The sequence below is a fragment of the Peromyscus californicus genome, unplaced genomic scaffold, assembly GCF_007827085.1.
Source record: "Peromyscus californicus insignis strain IS unplaced genomic scaffold, ASM782708v3 Scaffold_7__1_contigs__length_154581171, whole genome shotgun sequence".
Classification (NCBI taxonomy): domain Eukaryota; kingdom Metazoa; phylum Chordata; class Mammalia; order Rodentia; family Cricetidae; genus Peromyscus; species Peromyscus californicus.
This window is the reverse complement of record NW_026294595.1, coordinates 14,404,711-14,417,700: the sequence shown is the minus strand read 5'-3', so window position 1 is coordinate 14,417,700 and position 12,990 is coordinate 14,404,711. Positions and strand designations below refer to the sequence as shown.

Here is a 12,990-nt window from a genome sequence, read left to right as displayed (position 1 = left end):
TCTCTCACTCTCTCTCACTCTCTCTCTCACTCTCTCTCACTCTCTCTCACTCTCTCTCACTCTCTCATCACTCTCTCTCACTCTCTTCTCACTCTCTCTCTCACTCTCTCTCACTCTCCTCTCACTCTCACTCTCTCACTCTCTCTCTCTCTCTCTCTCTCTCTCTCTCTCTCTCTCTCCTCTCCTCTCTCTCTCTCTCTCCTCTCTCTCTCTCTCTCTCTCTCTCTCTCAAGCCAGCCCATGCCCTTTATAGCCACTGGGCAATCAACCCCGTGGTGCCACGTGGACAATGCCGATAGGGTCAGACATACGCAAGCAAGCCAGATTAGGTCCAGGTGCACAGAAGTAAGCCAGATCCTAGCCTTAGCCAAATAAGTAGCACCTGCCATCGGGAAGGCGGAAGCCAGACGCCGGCGCCATCTTTGAGGCACGGCCGTGTACGGCTCTCTACACACCCACAGGGGACAACTCCAGTTGGCTTTGAGCTACACATTCCTCCCTGTAAGGCCACTTGAAATGTCATCTGTAGCCTGGTATTCATTTGTTTTTTTTTTTTTTTTTTTTTTTTTTTAAGATTTATTTTATTTATCATGTACACAGTGTTCTGTCTGCATTATCCCTGCAGGCCAGAAGAGGGCACCAGATCTCATTATAGTTGGTTGTGAGCCACCATGTGGTTGCTGGGAATTGAACTCAGGACCTCTGGAAGAGCAGCCAGTGCTCTTAACCTCTGAGCCATCTCTCCACCCACCTGTAGCCTGGTATTCTTTAAAGGAGATCATTTATTCCTTGGTTTCTATGCCATTCATCCCACGGAGACTTGGGGCTCCAGACTGTCCAAGCCTGGCACATGGTACCCATCTTCCCTTCTTCGACTCACTCCATACCAGGCTCCCTGACAACTGGACACTCTCCCCTGTGCCCAGGGGCCAAGGAATGTGGGTCTGCCACTCTTCCCACACAGGAAATAGCACTGGACTCTAGAACCAGAGGTGATGGTTGTACTTAAAATATACCTGCTCTGATCCATGTGATTTAGCAACAAGGAGAGCAGGTCCTGCCCACCTGCCTCAGATTCCCAACTATCACCAAGATCTTCACATAGATCAGCTCTAAGTCACGTCAGGTGAGATGTCGGGCTCACCCTCTTGTCTGTTATCAGACTCTAATCGGGGAATTTGCGTGGACACATGAAGACCCACCGTACTCTGAGCGTCCACTACAGAGGTGCCACACATGCTGGAGCAAGCAGCTAGGTCTCTGTCCCCCTGTGCTCTTCAGATATGGCATCTGAGCAACCCACATGTGGCTTACTGCCATGGCTCAGCGATGCAAATGTGTTCTCTCTGAACATGGAGCCCTGCATCTCTGACATGTTTGCAGCCCCTCACCCTTGCTCCTGGGTGGCTGTAAGTGCCTGAAGTCCTTCCAGCACTTTCTGTTCACTGCAGCCTACCCTGGGTTACACTGTGCCCCTGATGTGTCTTAATTTGATCCCCACATGTCACTGTGGGTCATCCCACAACATGCCTTTGGGGTGTTTCATGGCCCTTTCTTGGGTCCCTGGGAAGGGTGAAGGGGCTTCCACCTGCAGGGGCACTTGGATACAAATGCCTCATTCCTCTAGGGCTAGCGTGAGCTGTGATGACGTGTAGTCAGGGGATGCTCACATGAATATTTGCTCAGACACTGAGGGCTGGTTTTATGAGGACTTGGAGCTGGGGCAGATAATTGGAATTGCCAGCAAGGCGATTTTTTTTTTTTTAAACACAAAACAATTTCATTCGAATTTAAAGGGAAAACTGCCGGGCAGACAAGCTGTAAAAATCCTCAGCTGTTGTTAGAGGAAGAAAATGGAGGAGAGAAGGGAAAAGTCATGCCATTTAAGCTGGCATGGGGTTCAGACACATGGCTGACAAGCAGTCATGTGGTGAGGATAGAGACTTTAGTGAAAGAATAAGGATGCCCAAAATATTGGGGGGGATAGTCCAAAGTGATAAGGAAAGCATGCTTAGAAGAAAGAGAGAGAGAGAGAATCACATTTTTCTGGATAATCTAGAATAGCAGGCTGATTTATGGCCCCACAAGGCTGCTGTCCCAAGCTTCTGTGGTAGCTGCGGGCAGGATACTGGGAAGAAAAAGTACAGTATCTCATCAAAGAACTAATTATTCCACCTGTCTCTTTATGGCTTAAGATGAGCGCATCTTCATAGGGGTGGTCCCTAGCAGTCATTTCTCAAGCACAGTAGTGGCTCCATGAAGGAGGTCATAAACTGTGCCTTGGTTTCCCTCAGCGGCCCAGTCCACCGGCCTTGATGGCTTCTCTCTGCCAGAGGCAGATGGTACCGCCATGCCCCTGCAAAGGGCTCAATCCCCTGAGTTGTTGTCTTGTTTTGCCAGGGTTCATGGAGGTCCAGCAAGGCCAAGGATGGATGGTCCATCCAATGGTGAAGGAATTCAAGAAAAGGAGAATAGTGAGCTCCTCTTTTGTGAGGTCTGTGATGTAAGTTTGTTGTGGACCCGGAGACCCTGCAGCTGTGGCAGCCGTTCAGGACGAGTGTGCGCCAGAGAGACTCCTGTACCCAGCCAGAAGCCAGATAGCCAGACTTCACAGCATAGACACCTGTCTGCTGTGACCCACCTGTTACCTGGCTGAGTCACCTGCAGCCTCCGCTGGGAAATGAATGGGCTGGGCTAGAAAAACCCTATCATGTGGCTGCAGAGGTATCTCTGAATCAGCTAGTCCTCCCGACAAATCCCCACTCTGATCCTTATGCTTCAGGTCAGTGGGGGAGGCCACTTCATCCCTCAGCTCCTCAGTCTCCCCACGGTGCGCTGCTCAGGTTGTTACGGTTTGGTCTGTTTTAGTGGGGAGGGGAGTGTACAGATGGATGTGTCTGTTCATGTGAGTGTTAGCTGATGTGTGTTGTGCACGTGTCTGTGGAGGCTGGAAGTCAACCTCGGTGGCTTCCCCAGTCACTGTCTCCCTTGGGTTTGTTTGCTCGTTTGTTTCTGTATTTTAAGACAAGATCTCTTTAGTGGGGCCTGGGGCGCACCGATTTGGTGAAGCTAGCCGGTCGGCAACCTTCAGGAATTCGTCTGTGTCTGCTTCTCCAGCGCTCTGATTTTAAGTGTGTGCTGTCACCATGTCTGACTTTTTTTTTTTTAATGTATGTGCTGGGAATTGAACACAAGTCCTCATGCTTGTGTGGCAAGGACTTTAATCACTCCGAGCCACCTCCGCATCTTCTGCTCAGGTTATGAGGTGACACTGTGCAGGTCCCCGGGTACCTGGCACAGACAAATACCCTGTATCTGGAGTTGCCACACACAAGATGGGGATTCAGTGCACTAGCATCAGTAACTGCCCTTTGTGGGCTGAACCCTGACAGCTTTGGGACAGGATTGGAGGGTGAGGACCCTGAGCATCTACAGGAAGGAGGATAGACACACACTTATCATTTCCCATCTGTCCAGTGGGCTCACTTCACTTGGTCAGGCCTGAGGGAGGGATTAGAAGATGGGTGGGGATCTGGGCTTCCTGCCATCCTGAATAATAGATAATGGTTCCCAGGACACACAGGAGTACCCTGTGATGTGGGTACATGCCCAGCAGAGATGACTATCTCATCTCTCCACCGAACTTCCTCTGGAGGCGAGCTGCCAGGACCACATGAGCTGTCACCTACGCTACCCGTCCTGCATTCCCTCCCTTCAGCGCAGTGGCCGTTATCACCGTTACTATTACTTCTGGTAGGAGGCAGGTAGGACAGCTGTATACTGGAACTGCGTCCTCCTTGAGGCATCCAGGTTGGAATAAGAGCCTGGGGCCGACCTTGGTGCATGGGGAGCCAAGACGACGCCCTCCCCACCCCGGACCATTCCACTGTGCTGCGCGTTGAGGGTGAGGCGCGCGCGGTGGTTGCGCCCGGCGCCGCCCCCGCCACAGCCACCCGCGCCAAGCGCTCCCGCAGGATGGCGCGGGCCAAGCTGCCGCGCTCGCCGTCCGAGGGCAAGGCGGGTCCGGGGAACACCCCAGCCGGCGCTGCAGCCCCCGAGGAGCCGCATGGGCTCAGCCCTCTGCTGCCGGCCCGTGGAGGGGGCTCCGTAGGCAGCGACGTGGGCCAGAGGTAGGGACGCTTGCGGGGGACCAGGACCCCGCGGGAGGGGCTTCGCATCGCTTGCATTTTGTCTAGCACGGGCTCTGCTCCCCCCACGCCTGGTGTTGCCTGTAGCCTGGGAAGAGGGCGCCCTGACGCCCCACCACCCCTTGGATTCAGCCTGGCCTGGGGAGACTTAGACCCTGGCCCCCTGCTTCGAGGCTGAACCTAGGGCCCAGCAAGTATGACCTGGGCTCTGGGTCAGGTGGCCCCAGCCCACACTGTTCCAGGAAGCCCCACACGGGTGGGTTCAGCGAGGGACACTGTGGAGAGGTAGGCACTTCAGAGGTGAGCAGCTGAGGCCCAGGCTGGCTGCATAGCAAACTGGCTGGGGGGTGGGGGGCGCTAGTAAAGGCATGAACAGGCTGAGCACCAGGATGGCTGGGCAACCAGGATGCAGGAGGCTTTTGCAGAAGGGAGCCCACCCTTTTCATCCTCCTGCAAGCTCCAGGCAGGATGTGGCACCCCATTTCATGGATGAAGACACTGAGGTCTCTGCAGCAGCGAATCCCTAGCCGTCACCTGCCTGTGCCAAGAACCCTGCTGGCTGCTGCGGGGGAATGAAATGAATCAGACCTGGCCTTGTGTGGGCACATCGTGGGCTCGAAGCCTGTTCCGGTAGCGGTTGGGGCAGGACTGGATGGGACCAGGCCAGGCAACTTCCTGGGCACTGGCTTTTAAGGATGAACAAGAGTTGGCAGGGCCTTCTGGACAGAGGGTTGGTGAAAACCCTGGGTGGGGTGCCGGTGCTGGGTCAAGCCTGATGGATTGGCAGTGGCTGGCCCCAACAGATGGCTGGACTAAGGTGATCAGAGCACCCCCTTCCTCCCTTGCCTCCCCCATTTACACCAGTTTCCTGCTTCTCACATGGGAAGGCTGATGCCACCCTGTTCCCACTTGCCAGAAGTGGCTCTTGAGGGGCCTCCCACAGCTGATGGGCAGCTCAGGGCAAGAGGGTAGTTAGTGCTGCTCAAGGCCCTAGGGACCCTTCTTGGCCTCTCCCTTCTGTTAGTGGACACTGTGGGCCAGTGATCTGGGAAGCTCCCTTCCCAGCCTACCTGGCCCTATGAGAGGTGAGCTGCAGGGAAGGCAATGCTGCCCAGCCTGTGTCTCAGCCCAGAGTGCAACACTTCTGTGGCCACCTCTTCCAGGAAGCCCTTCCCCATTTGCACTTACTTCTGCATGTGGCTGCCTTTGACCCTGTAGCCCACAAGCTAAGCTGCTGGCCCTTTTACAAGGATGGCTCTCTCCCCGACTTGCAGGGTCCTTGCCAGCTTGCTTCTGCAGGGCAGAGAGAAGGGAGCTGTCTACCCAGCTGGGCCCAGGTGCCACCTGAGCCTCTAGCTGGCATCTGAACACCTGCTATGATGAGCAGTTGGGAGCTAAGGCAGATCCCAGCTGAGGAGGATGGGGTAGAGGGACATATTAGGAATTGGGTTTACTGAAGTTTCCAGGCAAGATCATGGGCTGTGACTTGCCCTTGTCCCTGTCCTGTGTCTGGGCTGCTGTCCAGGAGGTTAGAGCTGGGTGCCTCTCCACCACCGGGAAGGCAGGGAGGCGGAGAGAGGAGAAAAGTGTCTTCACGGCCCCCATGCATGTCCACACTGGTGGTGTGACCCTGCCCACATAATACCTGAAGCTCTGCACTTTCTCATAGATACAGCGGGCCTGGCGTCTGTTCCTCTCGCTCACCCAACCTGTCCCTTCTTCCTCTGTCTCTCACTGAGGCTTAGAACGGTTGGGAAATGTGAGCTGGGCAGAGGGGGCCCTATCCCAAAGCGTTGGGACCCAGGAAGGGCTGGGTCATAAGTGAACCTCTCAATGGGTCAGGTGCTGGGACTCCGTCTACCCCCTTGGATTCACTTGACTTGAGGCCACCATTGAGGCCCTCCCTCCTGTCCTCTCTGTGGGCTCCCCCTCAGCCCCATCTGCTCCCTGGGGACTGGCTGAGGTAGTGAGGGAGTAAGGAGGGGGCACACCCAAGGAGAAGTAGCTGGAAGGCCAGGGGGTGGGGCAGAGCCCCTGCACAGGCAGGTCAGAGGCCCCACCTGAGCTGTGCCCATGGGGCCGGGATTGCAGGACAACTGGAGGGGACAGAAGGCAGAGGTGGTCCTGGAAATTGTCCCTAGTGGCATATGTTGGGAGTCTCTGGAGGCGCCAAGTGACGGGTAGGTCACTAGTGTGTTTCATAGTAGGTAGCAGGACCGAGAGAGCAGGTGTCCTGGTGTGCTGTGGTGGCTGTGTTGTGGGTAGAGGCTACAAAAAGATCTCGGAGGTGAGCCCAGGGAACAGAGTTTTGGCAACCTGTGGGGTCTCCATATCCCAGGAAGAGGAAGGGTTTAAGATTCCCACAGACACTGCCGTGGGAAGTTTCAGGGCCCAGAATCTTCTATCCTTTGACATCCCTGGGGTCTTAATGTAAAGGTGTAGAGGTGGGGAGAGTCAAAGGTGCTGGAATGGAGTTGGGGCAGGGCCTGATGGATGGTGCAGAAGCTTGGTCAAGGCCTGCTTTCCACCCCCGAGGCCCCAGAGAATAGCCTCTTGCATTGCCACATTCCACCCCCACCCCCACCCCGCCCCACCCCCTGTGCATGTCTTCACTGGGGCCACCCCTTTGAGCCTACACTGTAGAGAAGCTCTCAGTCCACTGAGGGCAGACACCAGGAGGAGGGACCTCCCATCAGGGCATAGCCCAGGAGTAGAGGCTGGGGCAAGGGTGCTAGGAATCCCCCTTCTCAGTGGCACCCCAGCCTGCTTCTAAGCTGACCCGTCTAGGATCAGCTGTCCACTTTACTTGTGAGCGGAGCTTGCCCCATACTTGCACACGCATCACAACTGCCCCAAAGCCAAGTGTTCTGAGGACTAAGGTCCCTACCTTATGGCTTTGTGACCTACCCCCAGGACATTCCAGTCCCTGAGTCTTCAACCTTCTTCCCAGGCAACACATGTCTGCTCTGAACCTGCACTCCGAGACCCCATCTTGACACCTCCTGACACCCTCTACTTCCTTACCACTTACTACCTCAGTAGGGGCATGGCTACACACTGTGATATCAAGTCTCTCAATAGCCAGCCAGGCTCCGGGTCCCCTCCATTCCCAGGCTCCATCCCTGACCATCTTATGTCAGTGACCCCCCCCCCCCCCACCTCAAAGGCTAAGGCCTTCACAAGGCAGCTTCTCAGGCTCAAACATTGCCTTGATGTTCTCCTGAGAGGTCCCCGGCCTGCCAGTCCAGCTGCAGGGGCCAGAGTCTCTCCCCGTCCCAGCTTCATTCACCTTAGTGTTCTGGGGCTCAGGAGGTGACTTCTTGGATCTTTCTTGTTGGGATGTCCTTGTCCTCCATGTCCAGAACTGATGGGCCCCACAACCCTTCAGGATTATGAACCCTCCCCTGTCCCACCAAGTGGCTCTACTGAATGGCCTTCATACAGCACCCCTAACCCTTTCTAGGCTCCCAAGTGCCTCGTTCCCTACTCTGACAGTTGGACACACTCCAGCTTTACACACTGCCCTCCAAGACCCCCTGGGGCTTGCCTCAGTTGATACCCTGTTGTTCCGCTCTCTCCCCCTCCCTGGTATGCCAATCTGGACAATGGTTTATCCTCTTGGAATATACATGGGTACCAGGCTCAGCTATGGGATGCACCCCTTCCTGGACCCTCTAATGGACACAGATTTTTTTAAGTGTGTTGAGTTTGGGGGGAGGCTGTCAAAGACTGGGGGGGGGCGTAGAAACCATATAACTTGATTTTCTCATGGATTTGGGAGTGGATGTGGGTGGGCTGCTCCAAGGCCTCTCCCACATTCAGGCCATCCTCCCATGCAGTCACGCAGTGTTTCCTCTCTGTGGCTTGAGTCTTGAACTCTTCCTACCAGTATACTAGCTGGTCTGCATGGGGTTCCCCCCATAGGACCCCATTTCAACTTAGTTTCTGCAATTTTTTCCTAATATCGCTAAGTTATACCCTGAGCTACCAGGGGTTATGGCTATAGCCTGTGAATCTGGGGATACAACCCAGTGAAGAATAAGTGGGCTCCTTGTTTGCTTATAGGAACCTCCCTGACATGAAATTAATTATCTGAATGCCCCAAAGCATCCCCTGAGATTCAGGGTTCATGGGGTACAGAGAGAAGTGGACCCCCGAATACCCTGACCTCCCATCAGCCAAGAGGACTTGTAGGAAGGTGCCTAGCTGAACTTGACCCTTTATGGTTCAAGTCAGATATGCCTGTGTCTACCCAAAGACTCCTGTGGGGAGCCCCAGGTTCTGAAGAAAGCAACAGGCTATGGGTACAGAGAGGAACCCAGATTGTAGCCCTCATTCATCCTGTGTCCAAGCTCCTTAGGGCTGTCATGCTGATAAGGGAGGCATAGTGGTACCTAGGTCACTAGTTGCTGGCGTAGATACTGCCAAGCCATCTTGGATTTGGTTGTTGCAGGTGAACCTGCCTTCATTCCCACCACTCCCTGCCCTCTGCAACTCCCCTGGCAGGTAGCTCAGGTGACCAACCTCATATTCCCTGGTACCAGTCGTTGGCAGAGTTTGCATCAGCCAATGATGCCCTGCCCCCTACACACAGGCTGTTGTCCTTAAGGGGAAGATATGAACACCGCAGAGGTGGGAATTGCCCAGACAGTGGAGATGTAGCCTCTTCAGAATACAGTGGAGTCACCTTGTCCCAGCCTCAGGCACTCCACACATGCAACATGGCTCAGGAGTCCAGATGGTGCCCATGCAGATGGGAGTTGGTCTGACCTAGGGAGCAGATCTGGGTTGTAAGCATCAGGTCTGGTCCTCCATGCTAGGTACTACATGATCCTATTCCCATTGTAGGAAGCCATAGCTCTGCCAGGCTCTTCAGACCCTTATCTTGGATGTTAGGGCAGAGCTGGGGCGAGAAAGAGAATCTCAGCTACACAAACAGGCAGGGAATCTGGAAGTTCCCAGGAACCCCCAAACTTCACACCCAATTAAACCTGTACTCCCTGTATTGTGCAGAGCTGTCCACCAATTGCCATACCAGTGGGGACCTTGACTCTGCCAAGAGTACATTCATCCTCCACCTTGTCCACCCAAGGACCAGGATGGGCCAAGTATTGGAAAGTGAAGAAGGATCCTGACCTCACAAAGGTCCCAACACAGGTTGTACTGGATGCTGCCTGAGGTTTGCAGTGATCTTCACTGCGTCTTTATCACCTGGAAAACAGTTGTTTTAAAAATTGAGAGAGGCCAGCACTCGGGAGGCAGAGCCAGGCGGATCTCTGTGAGTTCGAGGCCAGCCTGGTCTACAGAGTGAGTTCCAGGAAAGGCGCAAAGCTACACAGAGAAACCCTGTCTCGAAAAACCAAAAAAAAAAATAAATAAATAAAAAAAAATAAAAATTGAGAGAGGCCCCTCTGAAGTCCTTGGTTGGAGGGGCTGGCCCTGCACAGAATGCTGTCAGCACCCAACACAAGCCGGTACTTCAGAGCTGCTGACCTCTATCATCCTGACCCTGAGCCCCTTCTCCATGGCAGGATAGTCTAGGGAAACTCAAGGTCTAGAGCTGGCCAGGTAGAGGAGTGTACCTCAGTCACCCAAGAAACACCAGCTCCCAGTCCCGGCCTGCCCAACTACAAGAAACCAAGAGACAGGCCATCCAAGGTTTCCTGTGCCCAACTGTGATCCTGTAGAGGGACTAAATTGTCTTCAGTTTCCTTGGTTACAGTGCTACTGGAAGGGTTACTGCTGGACGCAGGGTCACATAGAGGCCTGGGGCTTAACACTGAATGGGAGAGAGGCAGATCTTTGTCTCTTGGCTAAAGGTAGGGCCCTGTCGTCATTGTGGTCGTCACTCTGGCCAGAGTGCAGAGCCTGCATGTGCAAGCACCTATCGACTCGGCTGCTTTCTCCGGTTCCAAGGGGTAGGCCTGGCTTCTACTGCCTTGCATGCTAGGCTGCCTGTCCTGATACTACCTGTCATGCCTGGGGCTCCAGAGGTCACAGGGATGGATGGGTGCTTCTGGCATACCCTGTTGCTCTGGGATATTGCCTGGCGTCCTAATGTGGTCCTGGGGCCTCATCCACCTTCTGTGTTGATGTGTCCACTCTGTCTCCAGGCTTCATGTGGGAGATTTCAGCCTGGACTCTTCCCTCTCTCAGTAAGTACTTCACAGGGGAGGGACTGTCTCAGGGACAGATGTATCCCGATACCCCTGAGAACCAGGCCCCGTGGGAAAGGCTACTCTTGCCCAGTACCAAGGGCCAACAACCAAGCAGAAACATGACAGTGTTGGTTAGCCCTTCCCAGGACCAGCAGTTGCTTCTGGTCCTGGGGTTTGGGGCTGAAGACACATGCTTAATGGTCCCCTTGGGAAAAATCTGCAGACAAGAAATGGGCTCCCCAGAGGTGGATACTTGTGTTAGTTCCTTTTCTGTTGCTGTGAAGAGACACCATGACCAAGGCAACTTATAGAAAAAGGAGTTGACTGGGGCTTACAGTTTCAGAGGGTTAGTCCATGTCCATCATGGTGGGGAGGAAGCAGTAGCTGGGAGCTTACATCTGATCCACAAGCATGAAGCAGAGAGAGCTAACTGGGAATGGTGTAGGCTTTTGAAACTTCAAAGCCCACCCCCCAGTGACAGACCTCCTCCAACAAGGCCACACCTCCTAATTCTTCCCAAACTGTTCCATCAAGTGGGACCAAGCATTCAAGTATCAGTGAGCCTATGGGGGCCATTCTCATTCAAACCATCACAACGCCCCAGACCAGTGGTGTCCAGATCTTCAGCAGCAGCCAGATGACAGAACCCAGGCCTGCCACAGTGCCTGTATGGTTAGTGTTCATGTAACCCCAGAGCCTACAACCCTAGCTCCTCTCTGCTTCCCGTGTGGGTTAAAGTCTACAAGGGCCGGGGGCTCTGCTGGGTGCCTCTCTGTCTTCAGCTTGGAGTTAGGTCAAGCGACAAAGGCTTTGAGAGTGGGACAGGCAGGGCCCCTCAAGGAAGTCTGTTAATGGCATGCTCCTGGGGCCCAGGTCCCCTATTGTCAGTGTGGTCTCCAAGTGGAGCCTTGTCTATCATTTCCATTGATTAATGGTCAGAATTGATAACCACCCTTTGCTCGGTGTTTCCAGCTGCTGGCCATTTGGGGTGCTTCCCTGCTACTGTGGTTCAACCTATTCTGACCCCACAGCTGTAGGCTGGGTAGCTGGGGCCACAGCCTGTACCTCCATCTCCTAGCTTAGGGCCTTGTGGTGCAGTAGATAACAGACATGGCACAGAGGTACCCACCTCATGCAGCACTCTCCTCCTCCCCAGGCACCTGAGGGGCGGGGCCTCAGACCTGGCAGTGGTGGGGGAGCAGGAACCTGTCTGTGGCTGCCCAAGGGCTGAGGCTATGTCCATGCTGCCCCAAAGTCAGCACCAATCAGAGTAGATGTCCTAGGCTCTTCAGAGAGCCCCCGAGTCCCAAGAAAGCTCCCTTGCCAGGGGAGTTAGTTTGAGAAGCCGGCGCCCATTTTCCCAGGCCAATTGGGTCCCTTCTCTCAGTTTCCCAGGTGGAGTTTAAAGACCCGTACCTGGGCAGCCTGACTTCGCTGCCTGCCCCCAGGCTCTATGGGGCTGAGGCCTGGAGCATTGTAAAGGGAGCTTCCTGGGGAGCTCTTCTAGGACAGCAGTGAGAAGCTAGGAGAGCTGTGAGCCCCACCTGATCCTTCACAGGAGGGTGCCACAAATGGAGTTCTGCTGACTCCCCTGGGGATTATGAAAGTTTGGGGTTGGGGGCATCAGAAGATCCCTTCCCACTTGGCTGGCCCTCTGCAGGTGGCAGGGAGGAGCAGGTTTGAGTTGCCCCTGGCAGCCTGCTCTGGGTCCTTCTTACCCACTCACCCAAGAAGCCAATACTGTGACTACACCCTCTAGCTCCACCCTAAGGTGGATCGTGTGTTTTGCTCTGGCTCAGACTGGTTGGGCCTGTGCCCTGTCCTGTGTCTGTGGGCACGGCTGGTGTGTATGTAGCCAGGCTGTGAGTTTGCACTGTGATACACTGAACATTCTAGCCCTGAGATGGCTTTCTGGCTGCATGAACTTTGACCCCCATGCCAGCACCATGAGCTCCTGGGCCCCATACCATTATCTCTCACCGTATCCTCTCTCTGAGCTCATTCCCAAGGGACACAGTGGGACACATCTTAACTCCACCTTTGGTAAAGCACTTACATCTTCTGGGTACCATGTGATACTATGGGTGTGTTTACTCCATCACTGTTCCCATTCCCAGTGAGGAAGCTAAGCCAAGGGCAGGCGAGAGGCAGAGTCTGCATCTGTCTGGATTCCCGGTGGGCACTGGCTCTCAGGCTTAGACTCTGCCTGCTGGGCCAGCACAGTTTCTATGGTTCCTGGGAGCTTCATATAGACCCAAGGGTGCCTGTGAGCAGGAGCTCTAAGAGGTGCACCTTATTCACAAACCCCCCGTGCTCCGATAAGACCGTGCTCTGTGTCCATCTTTCCTTAGGCCAGATCGCTCATGCTGTCTTAAACACAGACTGGAGTAAAATGGATACTTTCAATCCCTGTTTGGTGTGGTGCTAGAGGAAGTGAGTGGCCACAGTTTATTAAAAATGTAAAAGTAAAGGAAGACTCATTGATTTCTCTGGCATTGGAGAGCTCTGACTTTAAGGGAGCCAAGCAGGCCTTACGGCTCTTCCAGGAGAACACCTTCAGCCATAAGTGGGCACTGCCTGCAAAACACCTGGGGCCATCAGATGGGTGTTGGCACCCTAATGGGCAGCCCTCTGGGAGGTGGCTGTGTTCTGCTCATGGGGTGTCATTAGTCAGGGCTACACTG

General features: G+C 54.4%; 1 protein-coding gene across 9 annotated transcripts in view; it reads left to right on the top strand.

Moving 5' to 3' along the window:
• Kcnt1 (potassium sodium-activated channel subfamily T member 1) overlaps positions 1 to 12,990 on the top strand; it is a 73,838-nt gene that overhangs the window by 22,330 nt on the left and 38,518 nt on the right. For 2 of the 9 annotated variants that reach the window (XM_052726113.1, XM_052726115.1), the window contains exons 1-2: positions 3,945 to 4,130; positions 10,262 to 10,303. The exons of 3 other annotated variants lie outside the window; for them this stretch is intronic. In XM_052726113.1, the coding sequence (XP_052582073.1) occupies positions 3,976 to 4,130; positions 10,262 to 10,303 (197 nt within the window). In that variant the 5' untranslated portion in view covers positions 3,945 to 3,975. Of the gene's footprint in view, positions 1 to 3,941; positions 4,131 to 4,262; positions 4,434 to 10,261; positions 10,304 to 12,990 lie in introns of those variants that run through there. 4 more of the 9 variants (XM_052726119.1, XM_052726112.1, XM_052726114.1 and 1 more) reach the window with 4 other exon arrangements.